The sequence below is a fragment of the Phaseolus vulgaris genome, chromosome 10 (genome assembly GCF_000499845.2).
Source record: "Phaseolus vulgaris cultivar G19833 chromosome 10, P. vulgaris v2.0, whole genome shotgun sequence".
In the NCBI taxonomy this organism is placed as follows: domain Eukaryota; kingdom Viridiplantae; phylum Streptophyta; class Magnoliopsida; order Fabales; family Fabaceae; genus Phaseolus; species Phaseolus vulgaris.
The window spans coordinates 15,179,301-15,192,851 of record NC_023750.2 but is presented as its reverse complement, the minus strand read 5'-3'; the positions used below and the strand labels follow the sequence as shown (position 1 = coordinate 15,192,851).

The following is a 13,551-nucleotide window of genomic DNA, read 5'->3' as shown; positions in this document are numbered from 1 at the left end:
ATCAATAATAATAAAAATAAATACCAATTCATGTTTATATATTCAACTTTTATGTTGTTGTAGAGTTTAATTTTTTATTTTATTCATTCTTAAAAAAATAATTTTTAAACTAAACATTTTAAATTTATTACTTTTTTATTTTTATTTTGTAAAAACACATTTCTTTATTCATTAATTATATTTCTTATTTTAAACATTAAAAATATTTATTTTTTAATGCATTCAAAATTAAAATTATAAAAAAAAATTAATTTATTATTTTTTAATTTATTTTTAAAATGGTGCTAGATAGAGAAATAAAAACAAAAGGGTGCTAGTTAGGAAAATAAAAGTGTAAATAGTGCTAGATAGGGAATTTAGCTAGTTATCTGTTTAATTTTAAGATTAAGATATTCTTAGTATAAATATTATTGAAGTTCCTTCCTATATATTCTTGTAATATATCTTCTGGAAAAAACAAATTAGAATGCCAAAATGCACAACGATTAATCATTAAAGTACAAAAGGAAGCTAATTAGCCTAAACTAACCCTTATTTTAGTATGATCCATTCCAATCTCACTTTTTTTTTTATGAAATAACCGTTATTGCAATAATATTAAAAAAAAAAGCCACTAATACATCTTTCAAGTTTCAAGTTTAAGCTGGACTAAGTGTTAACCACGGTATAAACTGAGCTTTAACATTGTGGATTTGGATTAGCTCTGCACCCAACATTTATTTTTAAACATGCACCCAACATAATTTAAAAATTCTGAAAATGCTTTTTTTTTTTTTTTTTTCTGTAAATGAAATCTGGAATTGAAAATAATACATATGTAAAAGTAGACCGGAAAGAGATTATTGTATTTCAGAAAAAAAAAATATAAACAAAAAATTAAAATTCCATTCCAATAAAAAAATCCACAATTAAAAATAATATTTTCCAAAAAAATAAATCCAGATTATTGCGTTTCGAAAATAAAGTTCCAGAAAAAAAAATTAAAAGTTCATTCTGGATAAGAAAATCCAGAATTGAAAAAATTCGTTCCGGAAAAAATGTATTTTTTATATATATCCCATTTTTTTAAGGGTATTTTTGTCTTTATCAAAGAATTGAGTGCAGTAATATGGTACAGGAAGCAATTGCCTTTGGATTATTTTCAATTGGGATATAGATGGCTTGTAAGTTAATTTTAGAGAAAAAGTAATTTAATTTGGTTAAAAATATGCATTTATACTACTTATAATAATGTAACCTACTATTTTAAAAAAAAATCCGTAAATCTCAGTCTCTCATACGACAATAATTCCCAGAACATTGTGGGCTAGGATATTCTCCATTTTTGTCAAAAAATAGAATGAAATCTCAACTCTTAATTTTTAAACTTAATTTTATTATAAGAAAATTACAATAAAAACATTAGTGAGATTTTAAAACAGAACACTCCAGTTTTTCTAAATTGGAGAAGGCACTGCGTTGTTTGTCCAGACATGTCTTTCTTATCAACTCAAAAAATGCAAGTAAAAGCTATTTTATAAAACTATGTTTTATAAATCAGATTTATAAAAAATCACAATCTTGTAAGTTATATTTTTCTCTCAGAAATATAACTCAGTAGAGAAAACATCCTCGTTAATCCAGATATATATATATATATATATATATATATAATGTCAAATGAAATCAGGTATGAATAAAATATACAAATTGCTTGAGCATATGCACAGCGAAACACAAATATACAACAACCCAATTTCATAGAAAATCATTACACAGTATTCTTTCCTAGCTAGACTTAAAAAAAATGAGAAGAAACAAGTAAAGGATCTAGCTTGTCACTGCATCAATCTTTCTAACAGCACACACTCTATCAAGCCATCATTATCTTTTTTCACTGTTCTTGCTTCGAAATGGGGATAACAAAGAAAAAGAACGAGAAGCTGCACAACAATATGTTTGCAAAAGTCCACAGTCAAAAAAAGATGAACTAGGTAGAAAAGAGGGTACACGCATAAATGAAAGAGTAGATTCAATAAAGTTGAGTTATGCTTGGTGATTCATTAAGGATGCAGTGAGGCTTACACTTTTGTTGAGTTGTGCTTGGTGTTTCATCTTGAGAGATCAAGTTCTTTAAAGTATGAACTGAAAATGACGTGGAAATATGGTGGTCAGTTTGGGTGCATATATGTCAAATAAAGTTGAATAGGTGAACTTCTTCAGACACTTGTTACATAAAGGCAATTATGAAAATGAACAAAAGTCCAATAAGATCTAGTTGTTCTAAAGCATTGGTTATATAGTAAGGAAAAATACACTTTTGCCAAATCAGTCTCAGTTATCTAAAGTTACAAGTAAATCATTGAATGGTGTAGGCTATTGACATTTTTTAATTACAGTTATACATGTCTAATGTACACTTTGAAGTTCTAATGAAACCAATGTCATTCCTGAACGTTAGGATCCAGGTTATTTAAGTGAACTGCGGGGTAAGTATACCTTAAAGTTCTAGAGAAATCAATTTCATTTTTGAATGTTACAGGTAACTGAAGTGGACAGAAGATCATTATGTAGTGTCCGAGGAAACTTTAATTGAATAATTAATTAATTAGTCAAGGAATAATGACACAATCTTGCTTGACTCTTCAAAACCAAAGCTTAGTTCTGTTCACAAAAAGCTCATATAACACCTTTCCTTTTTATTATGTATATCCTTTAAATGGCTAATAAAGAACAAAGGGAGTATATGATGAGCAAATTACCTTCATTAGAGGAACCATTGTTTCCAATCTCATCTACCTCAGAACCATCTATGCTGACATTATCTGATTCCGTGCTGCGTTCAGCAGCTGAGCTATGACTCTTTTTTCCAAACTTGAGCAGTCGTCTAAACCCTTTGGATGATGACTCCTTTACCTGAGGCTTCTCAGTTGCTTCAGGAATCTTCTCAAGTGTTGAGTTCCCAATGTTAGACACGTGTGCTTTAACAGTATCCACACCAATTACTGCAGTCTCTAAACTTGTGGGTGCTGCTTTACCATACTCACTATTTCTAGTACTAGGATCCTCCATAGAAGAAACTCGAGCATATGGGGCTTGATATGTTTCCCCAGAAATACAAAGACTGGATGATTTTGAAGGTTTTTTCTCTGTATGATCCACTTTGACCTGATTTTGGATGATATTAAATTCAAAATTAGCTTATGAACCAAGTAAGAAGGTATCCCATCCATTGAGAATTTTCACAAAAATATATCAAGACGTCTATAATAAAATTAAAAGCTCTTGATCATATATAGTTAAGGTTTAAAATAACACCTAATTGTTGAAATTTAAAAATCAATTATCATCAAATTTCTAATTATCATAGAATTGAACAGACTTATTTTCCAGACATAATATAATATTTTAAATGTATAAATTAGAATGTGAGGACCAGATGACAAATCTTTTGAAAAAGGAAGGATGCTGATCTGTGATTGAACCTATGGGTATGAGTGGAGATATTAACAACTGCTTTACAGTTGAGATATTACGTGTTAGAGATCTCACCTCACCTAAAATTATGACTAAATTATAATATATAAGCGAGTGAAAACCTCATTTTAAGAGAAAGGTTACACAAACAACCATTCCTTGAACCAATAATGGTGGGAGTTTCATGCCCTCGGCCACCCACACAACATTGTGAAAAAAAACTGTAGGAATTATAAGGCTATTTCCACAATTTGCAACAAGCACATAGAATTGTAAGCACATCCTTGGCAGAGGTAAAAATAGCAAACATAACATACAAGGTGCAGTTTTCAAGTCTCATAATAACATTGGAGGAATATAGATGGCAGTAAGAGATTATTGCAATAGCCATATTTACTGTAATTAATTTGAAAGAGGATGTGCTGTCAGCAGCAGAACAATTCTCATCCAAAAAAAATTGAATGCACTCTACAAGTGTGTGAACTAACCAAGACAGTTAAACCATTTCCAAAGCTACTATAACTTATGAATACATACCTCAGTAGATATGGATTGCAGGTGTGATTGGTTCTCTAAGGTTTCTTTATCTACTATATCCATGCTTAATGGTGAAACAAGAGCCCGAATAGCAGCATAATTAGATGCTGTCTCTGCTTTTTCAGTTACTTCATCATTATCATATTGTTTCTCTGGTATCTCCAAATTTTCTTCTGCATTATGAATAGGAGGGGCATAAGGTCTTTCACACTCGAGCATCACAACAGTCTTTTCAACTACAGGATTGTCATCTCGATCACCATTGGATGAAGTACCAATTTCTCTTTTCTTTGAGATGGTACCTTGGGAAGTCATAGAAGACTTGCTATCATTCAACTTATGTGCCTTGTCTTTGACTGATGTTCTGTTCTGAGGAATGTCACTAGCTTTGGCTGTTCTGATTTTCAGTTCTGGAAGGGCTGCTGTCTTGCTTTTATCGTAACTCACAATAGCAGATATCTTTTTGCTCTCGGGTCCATCAGCTGCTTTAGCCTTTGATATTGTTCCAGTGCCAATTTGTTTAGCTGAGGAAGTCTGACGAATGGTACTCACTTTTGGTTCTGACAATCTTCTAATCCTTTCCATTGATGCCTTAGTATCAGTTGTACTATCATTTTTCTCTAGCTTAGATTCAGGCAAAGAAGACACAGATCGGCTTAATTTGTTATTATCCAAGTGACTTCTAGAAATCAATCTGCTGGTTTTTGAGACTTTCAAAGAATCATTAGATCCAACAGATGCAGCTCTGATGGGGAATCTTTGAAGGGGTGAGGATGCTCCTGGCTCTGAATCACTAAATTTAGATCCTTTATGAGAGCTTGGTGAAAGTTTTGTTGGAAGTTGCTTCTTGGATAGCTGTGATGGCGACCGTGTATTGGTCGAGCTACTCTTGGCAGCAATCCTCTTTTGCCTCTCCATCTTTAAGGCTTCTAGGCGTTTTATCTCTTCCTGATCCTAATTATTATATATAAAAGAAATAAATTAATCAATGTTGAATAACAGATGAACAGAAGGCATATTAGGTTAGAAATGAGAGCATGAGAGGAGTAAAACTCAATCATACATTTAAAAAAGATGGTTGAGTTTCATTAAAACAATCTTAACATTCATGTTCACTAGTGTAAGTAAGATTTACCCTTATCACCTCTTATGCTCTCAGTCTCTCTAGATATGTCCCTCAGATTAATGGCCCGTATATAATGTTGCTGTCTTGATTAATTTTTTTACATCCATTTAAAGTTAATTGTACGAATAGAAACAAAAAGGTGGAAAGGCTGGGAATTATAAGATAGAAGTGAGTACCTTCTCTTTCTTCATTTTCTGGAGATCAGCTTTGTAGTTCCGTAAGCTCTCAGCACGTGCTCGTGCTTCGTCCAAAGGACTAAGTTTAGATGTCTTCCCTCTCCTTATTGGTCCACCAGTCTTTCTTTTATCAGCATTGTTTGGGGTAACTTTTGATTTGGGCTCCTTATCCATCTTCCTAGATCCTGGTTTGGTGTCGGTCACTACCTCTTTGTTCTTATTTTGTAAAATACTACCAGCCTGGGCCTGCATTTCATAGTCAAAAGCAGGGTCATAACTCATTGATCCCCTTTCAGCTCCTCGTTCAGGCAGCATACTTAATTCATGCGGCTCGTAACTAATATGGTTTATCTCATCAGAAGACTTCTCTTCATTTTTCCGCACAATTGGGATCTCAGAATCCATGTCAATAGCCTTTCTCTCAACATTTCCTACATCATTGACTTCGATCGATCTATGTTCCAATATGTAAGAATCATCATTATCATGAAACAACTTCCTTTCTAGTTTATTGCTTGAATAACCCAGTGGAGTTTCCATATCCGAGGAAGGGTAAGCACTGCTGAGTTCACTTTCTTGTTTGAAAGTGATAAAATCACCACCGACAGCCCTTTTGTAACCACTCCTTTTCCCATTTACTTCTAAAGATTGTACATCATCTCCAGACCAACCATCACCAGACTGTCCTGTTCTTGCAGATAACAATAAATCATTATTGGATTTCTTGGGCATGTGAGTCAATCCTTTGCTAATGCTATGCATATCTAAAGAAGAACTTCCTTGACCTTCATGCATTTCCCGCTCAGTAAAAACTAAAGGATCATTGACATCGATGTGTCTTTTTCTTATGTCATTCACCTTTATCAAATCAAATTGGTCTGGGTCAATGGCATGCCTATCATCATCATCAACATCTCTTAGTAAACAGTTTTCGAAAGCTTGCCAGTGGCCTCCATCTGCATCCTTCCCATGCTCTGTGTTTTCCCTATCAGAAGAATCCAATTTCTTCAAAGATTCTTTTCTGGACTCCCTTCTCTTTGAGGTCTTCACAGATTCCTTATCTTCATTGGTTTCTGAGGCAGAATCTGAATGTGATCCACTGTCAGAGGAATTTTCTGCCTTTGTAATGTAATTGATGTTCCGAATCACCACCATGCCAGATTTCTGCCCTGATCGCCTATCCTTCTTTCGTTGACCTCCTGTATGTGCACCATCCCTCTCTAGGTCCACTTCATCCATAATTTCTGATTCAGTATTGCTGTGTCGGCTATCCATTGAATGCCTTCTGCGCCCGTTATTTTGACCAGCAATTAGTCTGGGGTCCTCCATGGGAGAATAATTTGGCTGCACAAATGGACTGTTTCCTGGATATGCTTGATAGTAGGGTATGCCTTGCACTGGACATGGCTGAAAGACTGGTAGAGCACCTGGAGGAGAATGAATAGGCCAAGGAGAGAACATGTGTGGAAATTGACCTTGAATATAATCTTGGTTTCCTATAGATGGTTGGCGGTCCATTGGAGGCACATCTGGAAATGTGTAAACAAGAATCTTCAGGTATATTTCTAATTAAGAAAAAGGCAAGACATAGATGGTGGATCACCATTTAAAAATTCTCAATTCGGGAATCAAACCTTTATCTTATAAAAAATGAGAATTATAAGTCAGATATCATGTCTTAACAATTTGAACAAGTAGCTTGACTAGTAACTGGACAGGCAGCAGATCAATATATGCTTAATGTGCAATACATCTCGTAAGTTTGGTTTAGATTTGATTTTGAGACTGATTCTAATAGTCCAAGGCATTACTTGTCCACAATCCATAACTGGGGCTATTACGAGTTCTTTTGGAGTGTGACTTAAGGGCTATTAATTAGTAGTAGGAAAAGCCAAGTTGTGCCATGTTATATGGTCCAAGGCCCGTACTTTTCCACATCAGAAAACATGATAAAAAAAACAGACAGGGAAGGCAAAACCAGATAGAAGGCTTATCAAAATTAGCCATTCAGGTAGACCAATTTCAGAGGACAGCCCTCTGTATTCTTTGAAGTGTAAGTTTATTACATTAAAAGATAAGAAGGAAGAGTAAGCTGTTAAGAGCACGTGTATGTCTGTGTGTATGGGCATTTAAAAAGAGTAACGAGTTTTACAAATGTAAATACATCAAGCCATGAACAATTCACAAGTTCACTATATGCAGGAAATTGTACCTGAACTTGCTTTCCCATTACTCTCAGAGTCCAATTCAGTATGGGATGCAGAGACCATATTGGGAGGTATAATGCCAGAAACATTTAATGCAGAGAAGTCTGACCGATTGGACATTGTTTCAGCAGCTTCAATTTCAAGCCATTGTCCAGTTTCATGTTTTCTTCTCCAAAGATCAATGAATTTTGTGCATGCATCCCTGACATGTAACAAAAGTTACATTACAGATCAATGAATGAAGAACCCAACACTTCACCAACAAATATGTAAGGTCACTGGTCTACGAAAAAAATAAGTTTTCTTACTTCATGCGAGATGCTCCAAAGCATTCAGCAAATGACATCAAAGGTGGGATATAGTCCACATCAAAACCAGCAGCAACAGCACGAGCAAATGCCATGCCTTGCTCTTTCTGCAGTGCTGACTTACGCAATTCTAGGACTTTCAGAAGATGAACTCTAATACATGAGAAGTGAATGAGTTAACAATATTTTTCACATAGTGCAAAGAAAATACACAGATAAACTTATGTATCATATTTATATATACACATCTCAATCCAACAGAGGTTTGGCTAAAAACTTGTAACAATGCAGAAACAGTTGTTCCAAAAGCTTAAGCTATAATAGATGCACTAAAAAACCCCCTCCTTTTGTATACCTATTCGATAATCATAAACAAAAAATATAAAATGCACTGCTTCCAGCATGCTGCTTTCAATACTCTAAGATAACCAATATTCCTCAAGGGATATCAACTATAAACTCATGGTCAGGCTTATATAAGATTCACCAATAAAAAAAGTTTCTGTCTTACTCATAACAGGGATGCTCAAACTAAAAGTAACGTTATCAGATCTTAATTGATTTTTTTGAAGTAACTCCAGTGGCAGCCATCCATGTTGTTACATATTTTCTCTACTCGCTTCATATGTATTCCAGGCAGAACATTAACTGGTAGACTTTCAAACATGATTTAATCATAAATAACATAAACAATACATTCTTCTACTGAGACATGGTCATAGAAAATGGTGAAAAGTGTAGGACAGAAAGAATTTACTTCGAGTTTACTTCCGATGAGGTGGTGGTCCCCTTAGCTTGAGGAGGCTGTGCATCAGGCTGGCACATAATCATGCGGACTAATAAGAAGATAATAAAATGTATGAAAGAATAGGTATTAATTATTAAAGATATACTAACCTTGTAAAGTACAATTGCTTTCTCCTCATTATTGTCCTGCTGAGTCTTCCTGCCTATGCAAATTAGCAAGTTTGATTAGCTATAATCAATCATAAAAACATAGCAGAGCTTTAAATACACCTATATTTGTTCAATACAAGTTAGTTGTATTTGTTCAGAAGTACCTTCAGTGCTTTCAACATGTTTCATTTGATTTTCTTCCACCTGCACAAATACTCAACTATTGAAACAGACTTTTAAGTGCAATAAGAGAATCAAATAGAGTATGCTAGATATTTACATACAGTGCTAATTCCCAAAGAATTATTTCCTTGAATAACAATAGCCTCTTCAATTTGTAAGATTTCTGATTCTGCAGTATGCACACGTTCCAATATCTCGGGAGTGCTCACAAAACGAACAAACCTACAGAGGCATAGAAAATTAGTCTAGCAGGATAACTTTAGGTCTCTAACCTTACAGAAACAGGTTATAATATATATGTCTAACTTCAAAATATGGTTTCACTACCATTTCCTTAGCACTTTCCTTTGATTTGGAAAGAGTAAAACAAAAGATATATACAATGTCAATAATTTCTGGCTGCTTTCCTTCTTTAATTGTTTTCTCTTTCAATATATAATACATCTTCAATCACAGTTTTTACTGACGATTTTTTACAAGTCCTAATTTGTAGAATCTAAAAAAAAAATAAAAAAAAAATATTAGCATAAAATTATCACGCAGATTTTATTCGTTAAATAAAAGGAAACAATAAGAATAATAATGGGTCCCTGACTCGATCCATGACTAACATGGAATAATTTTGGTCTTAATATTACAACGACTAGAACAATGAATTGACTTTCAAAATGGCAGTATGGAACCATTTTGAGCACTGGATACAATACACTAATACCAATGATAATCTCTAAGAAACATGTTTAAAAGGATTCAACTTTCAATCTCTTCTGAACCCAACGATAAACCAAAAAACTAAAAACTCAAACCTTTCAACAGTCCCCTTGGTAAACCAAGAGGTATCACTGTTACCCTCAGGTGGCTCAAGCACAATTGAATAACCACCCTTCTCCATCTGATTCTGAGCAGCCTTCAAGTGGGAAAGAAATGGATTGAGCAAGCCTGAGGCAATCTTCTCCTTCTTTCCATTCGCAGTTATAACCAAGTCAAACCTGATTTATAGAAGAATCAAACAAACCAACAACACAAGTCAGGCTATGAATGTTCTCAATGAGCTTTCACATAGATTACTAAAAGACATAAAAGTATTATCCATTACCTTGTTCTAGTGGGTGTGAGCTGAAACACAGCTGAATCCAACCTTGTTGAAGCGTTCATAGCTTAGTCAAAAGTAGCAACCAGAGAAGCTGAGACCAATAACCCAGCAACTGGGTTTTCACTAAGATCAGAGATTGCAGACCAGAAAGGCTGTAGAAAAAATCAATCACAGACCCTTATCAAAACGGGTTCAGTGAAAAAAAGAAAAACTTTTCTGCATTAAAAAGAGTGTTCAGTCTCAGGAGTCAGAAGGAAAAAAAATAGAAAGGGAGGTCATGAGGTAGATACTGTGAGAAAGAGAAAGCATCCAAAGATTATTCTCAGTTGTTCTTCCTCTTTGGATACCACCTCCAGCCCCAACCCCAACCAGGGTGACCAACCAATATCGATTTTTCTAATAGGGTGGAAATAATGGAAACGTTAAGGGCAAAACGGGAATTGAGAAAAATGACAGAAAACTATTGGAGGCGCCGAAGGGTGACAGTGACAGCCTCAGACGGACAGAACTCATTTTGTAGCAGTCCCAGCAGTACCGGTGAAACTACCATTCTACCCTCTGCCTTTTTTAATTATCCACTCTGCCCTGTTTGGTGACTGCCAAGTTGGCTACCGGTTTCAACCGTGCCTTCATTATTAGCTAATCACTTTCACCTAAAGCGCTTTCCATTTTGACTTCATAGTGTGTGAAATTAGAAAAAGAGACAAGATTCCTTGTAAGAAGCTCCCATCTTTCTTCTTCTTATAAAAAATTTAGATAGTTTGCATAATTATACATATATACTTTCCAATATTTAAGCAACACTTACAAAAGGATAGACTTCTATATAATTTATTGATAACTTTTTTGAAAAAATAATTGATTTAGAATTTTAAATTAATTTTGACAAGTGTTTCTATTATAGTCTTTCATAATTCATGAGTCATAGTAAAAAATAATATACTCTTTCATTTTCAAAATTTTAAAAATAAAATTGTGACGGAAGAACGATATAAAAACAATACTTTGAATAAAAATATTTTCTCTTAAATTTGAGCTCATTAACAATAAATTTCTTGTATAAATTGATTTAATTTATACAAATTTAATTTTAAAATTATTATGAAAGAAATTGTTTGAATAAATTAGCGTATTACTTATATATGTAAATTAGTTTTATTTATAAAAAAATATTATTTTTTATTTTCTGCCCACAAGTATTTATTGACGTTATTCTAATTTATTAAATCAATAGCTGTCAACTCGTTTATTTAATAATGACTTGGTTAATTTAATCAATACATTTAATTGTTAATGCTATAAATTATGTGTGAGATTTACTAAAAAATAATTTATGTGTAATTGAGTCTAATATCATTAATTTTTTAAAAAGTAATAAAAAAATTAATGAGGTATTTTAAAATAATTAAATGATGTGAAATGCAACTGGACTTCCCAAAGTTACTTTCTAAGTGCATGAGATAGATGCGAACGTTACAAGGTGCGTTTGAACTTAAATAAGTAATTTCCTCTCCATGCATTAAACATTATTATTGATGAATTGAACTATTATCGAATAAACATGTGGAATTTGAACGAATAGGTTGAGGTAGACAACTGAAGTCTTTCAAAGACTTATCATTTAAAACTAATAATTCTTCTACTTGTAGTAGACAAATATTTTGTAATTTAGAATTCTCAATACAAAGACCCAAAAATGCAGACTTACATTATATAACATTTTAATTATAGATTAAGTTTGGAATAAAAAATTAGTTTATACCTGGTAGGTTGAACTTTTTACTCTTTTTATATAGAATATCATCTGATAATAACTTCTAAGTACATTTCCAGACTTCATCAGGCTTAGACATTGTATTCATGATTAAGAGTGTAACAAACAATCTTCTTAGTTGATTTGCAGAAGTAGGGTAGCCACATTCTGTAATTGGATCAATAAATTCTTTATCATCTGTCAATAGCCCCATTGCATAGCAAACTTCTTGATACATCTTGTAGGTTACCACATTAATAGTCTTTATGCTCTCATAATCAATACAACCATTTTAAGTTTTTAGCAATATCCTCAAATAATATAACTCGCCTGAGCCTGGAGTAAGCCTTCCAATGCTAGAATCGTTTTTCCTTGGTTTCCATTCCCTTTGTTTAGCCATCTAAACAAATTTGGTAGGGAATTTAGTATAGGTCAAAGTTTTCCCCTCAACATACATTTTATTAGCCACAAACCAAGCCAAAAATATAGTTTTCTTGTCTTGATTTTATTCAAAATCTGATCAATTTCATCATCATCTTGAAAGAAGATTGCTTGCTCATAAATTAAATGAAATGTTAACCTTTGAATAGGAGGTCATCTATGATGAATATCAAAATAGAATATTCTCCAAACTACTTCACATGGAGATATATATCTACAATCATAGTATTATTTTATTTCATCTATCATTGTGTTTTGGTTAGAGTCTTCAATAATATTAGTGATTGTCACACTTGATTTATCAAGACCTTTGTTCGTATTTAAACAAATACTTGATTGAGTTGGAATTATTGTAATTTTCTATATTAACATGACCCTGATACCTCATTAGAAGTAATAGACTGTAAGGAAAACATTTCTATTATCTAATTTAATCCCATTTTTCTATGGATATGTCATTATCTTTATGCTTGTAACATGGATATCCATCTTCCTCAAAAGTAGTTGACAATGTATATTTTTTGGGAAAAAATTTGGAACATCTACCTTGTTTCATGCAAGTTGAGCTAAACCTAGTAGCTCCACATGGTCCATGTATCATGAATGATGCAACTCTCTTTGACAATTTAGGATACAACTCTAAATGAGGTAATTCAACTGAGATTACTCTAGCAATTGTTGATCAAGGTTGCTTAAGTGCTTTGATGCCTCCAAATCCATGAAGTTTGGTGGAAGGCTGTGTTGTTGCTTGTGTGGTTGTTGTCTAGGTACTTTGAATTTGTAATCCACTTCTTGATTGAATCTAAAACTAATTTGAATCAAAACCTTTTCGAAAAAGATTGTTTTCTAAAGAAGTTGAAAAACAACCTGTTGTTTTATCGTTTCAATCGGTTATTTGACTCTTAGTGGTTTTTGAAAAGGGTTTGAATTACTTTGCTGTCAAACCAATTCAATCGGTTGTTTTGAGAATTCAACTGATTACTTCTTTGAAAATCCATAACAGATTTTTGTTAAGTTTGGTAAATCAACTTTAAATGTTTTCTAGCTAAATTGACTCATGCTTTAAATGTGTTTAACTAACCTTTGGAGTATAAAAAGGCTGTTTTACGCTCCTAAAAGGATTGATACAGTTTTGAAAATTCAGTTTTGAAAAAGTGCTTTCAAGCTTTCAAGATTTATTCAAGCTTTTGGATTTTCACAAGGAGTGAAATAGGATTGCTTTGTACTCTTTCGTTTTTTATATTGATCAGGTGTAATCCTTTCTTTATCTCTTGCATTTTTGAACAATTGTAGTGGGTGCAAAATCATAGGGTGCTTTGATTTATGTGGTGTGGTTTTGCCAAAGGAAGTGTGTTTCTTGAGGGGTTCAAGGTC

The 13,551-nt window shown here is 33.1% G+C and overlaps 1 protein-coding gene across 3 annotated transcripts; it reads right to left on the bottom strand.

The window, feature by feature from the left end:
- Positions 1 to 1,597: 1,597 nt before the first annotated feature.
- Positions 1,598 to 10,728, bottom strand: LOC137818158 (COP1-interacting protein 7). 3 transcript variants are annotated; one of them, XM_068621412.1, is made up of 14 exons: positions 10,274 to 10,728; positions 9,987 to 10,135; positions 9,697 to 9,879; positions 8,992 to 9,112; positions 8,872 to 8,911; positions 8,708 to 8,760; positions 8,568 to 8,626; positions 7,811 to 7,963; positions 7,508 to 7,704; positions 5,296 to 6,824; positions 3,994 to 4,947; positions 2,742 to 3,147; positions 2,065 to 2,124; positions 1,598 to 1,922 (listed from the first exon to the last, which is right to left on the bottom strand). In XM_068621412.1, exons 2-14 carry the CDS (start codon positions 10,043 to 10,045, stop codon positions 1,864 to 1,866), a joined length of 3,873 nt encoding a protein of 1,290 aa, XP_068477513.1. In that variant the 5' UTR covers positions 10,046 to 10,135; positions 10,274 to 10,728; the 3' UTR covers positions 1,598 to 1,863. The 3 variants fall into 3 exon arrangements, with proteins under 3 accessions (XP_068477513.1, XP_068477514.1, XP_068477512.1); XM_068621413.1 differs by having other exon boundaries at positions 9,987 to 10,160; positions 10,274 to 10,384; XM_068621411.1 differs by having other exon boundaries at positions 9,987 to 10,698.
- Positions 10,729 to 13,551: the final 2,823 nt, after the last annotated feature.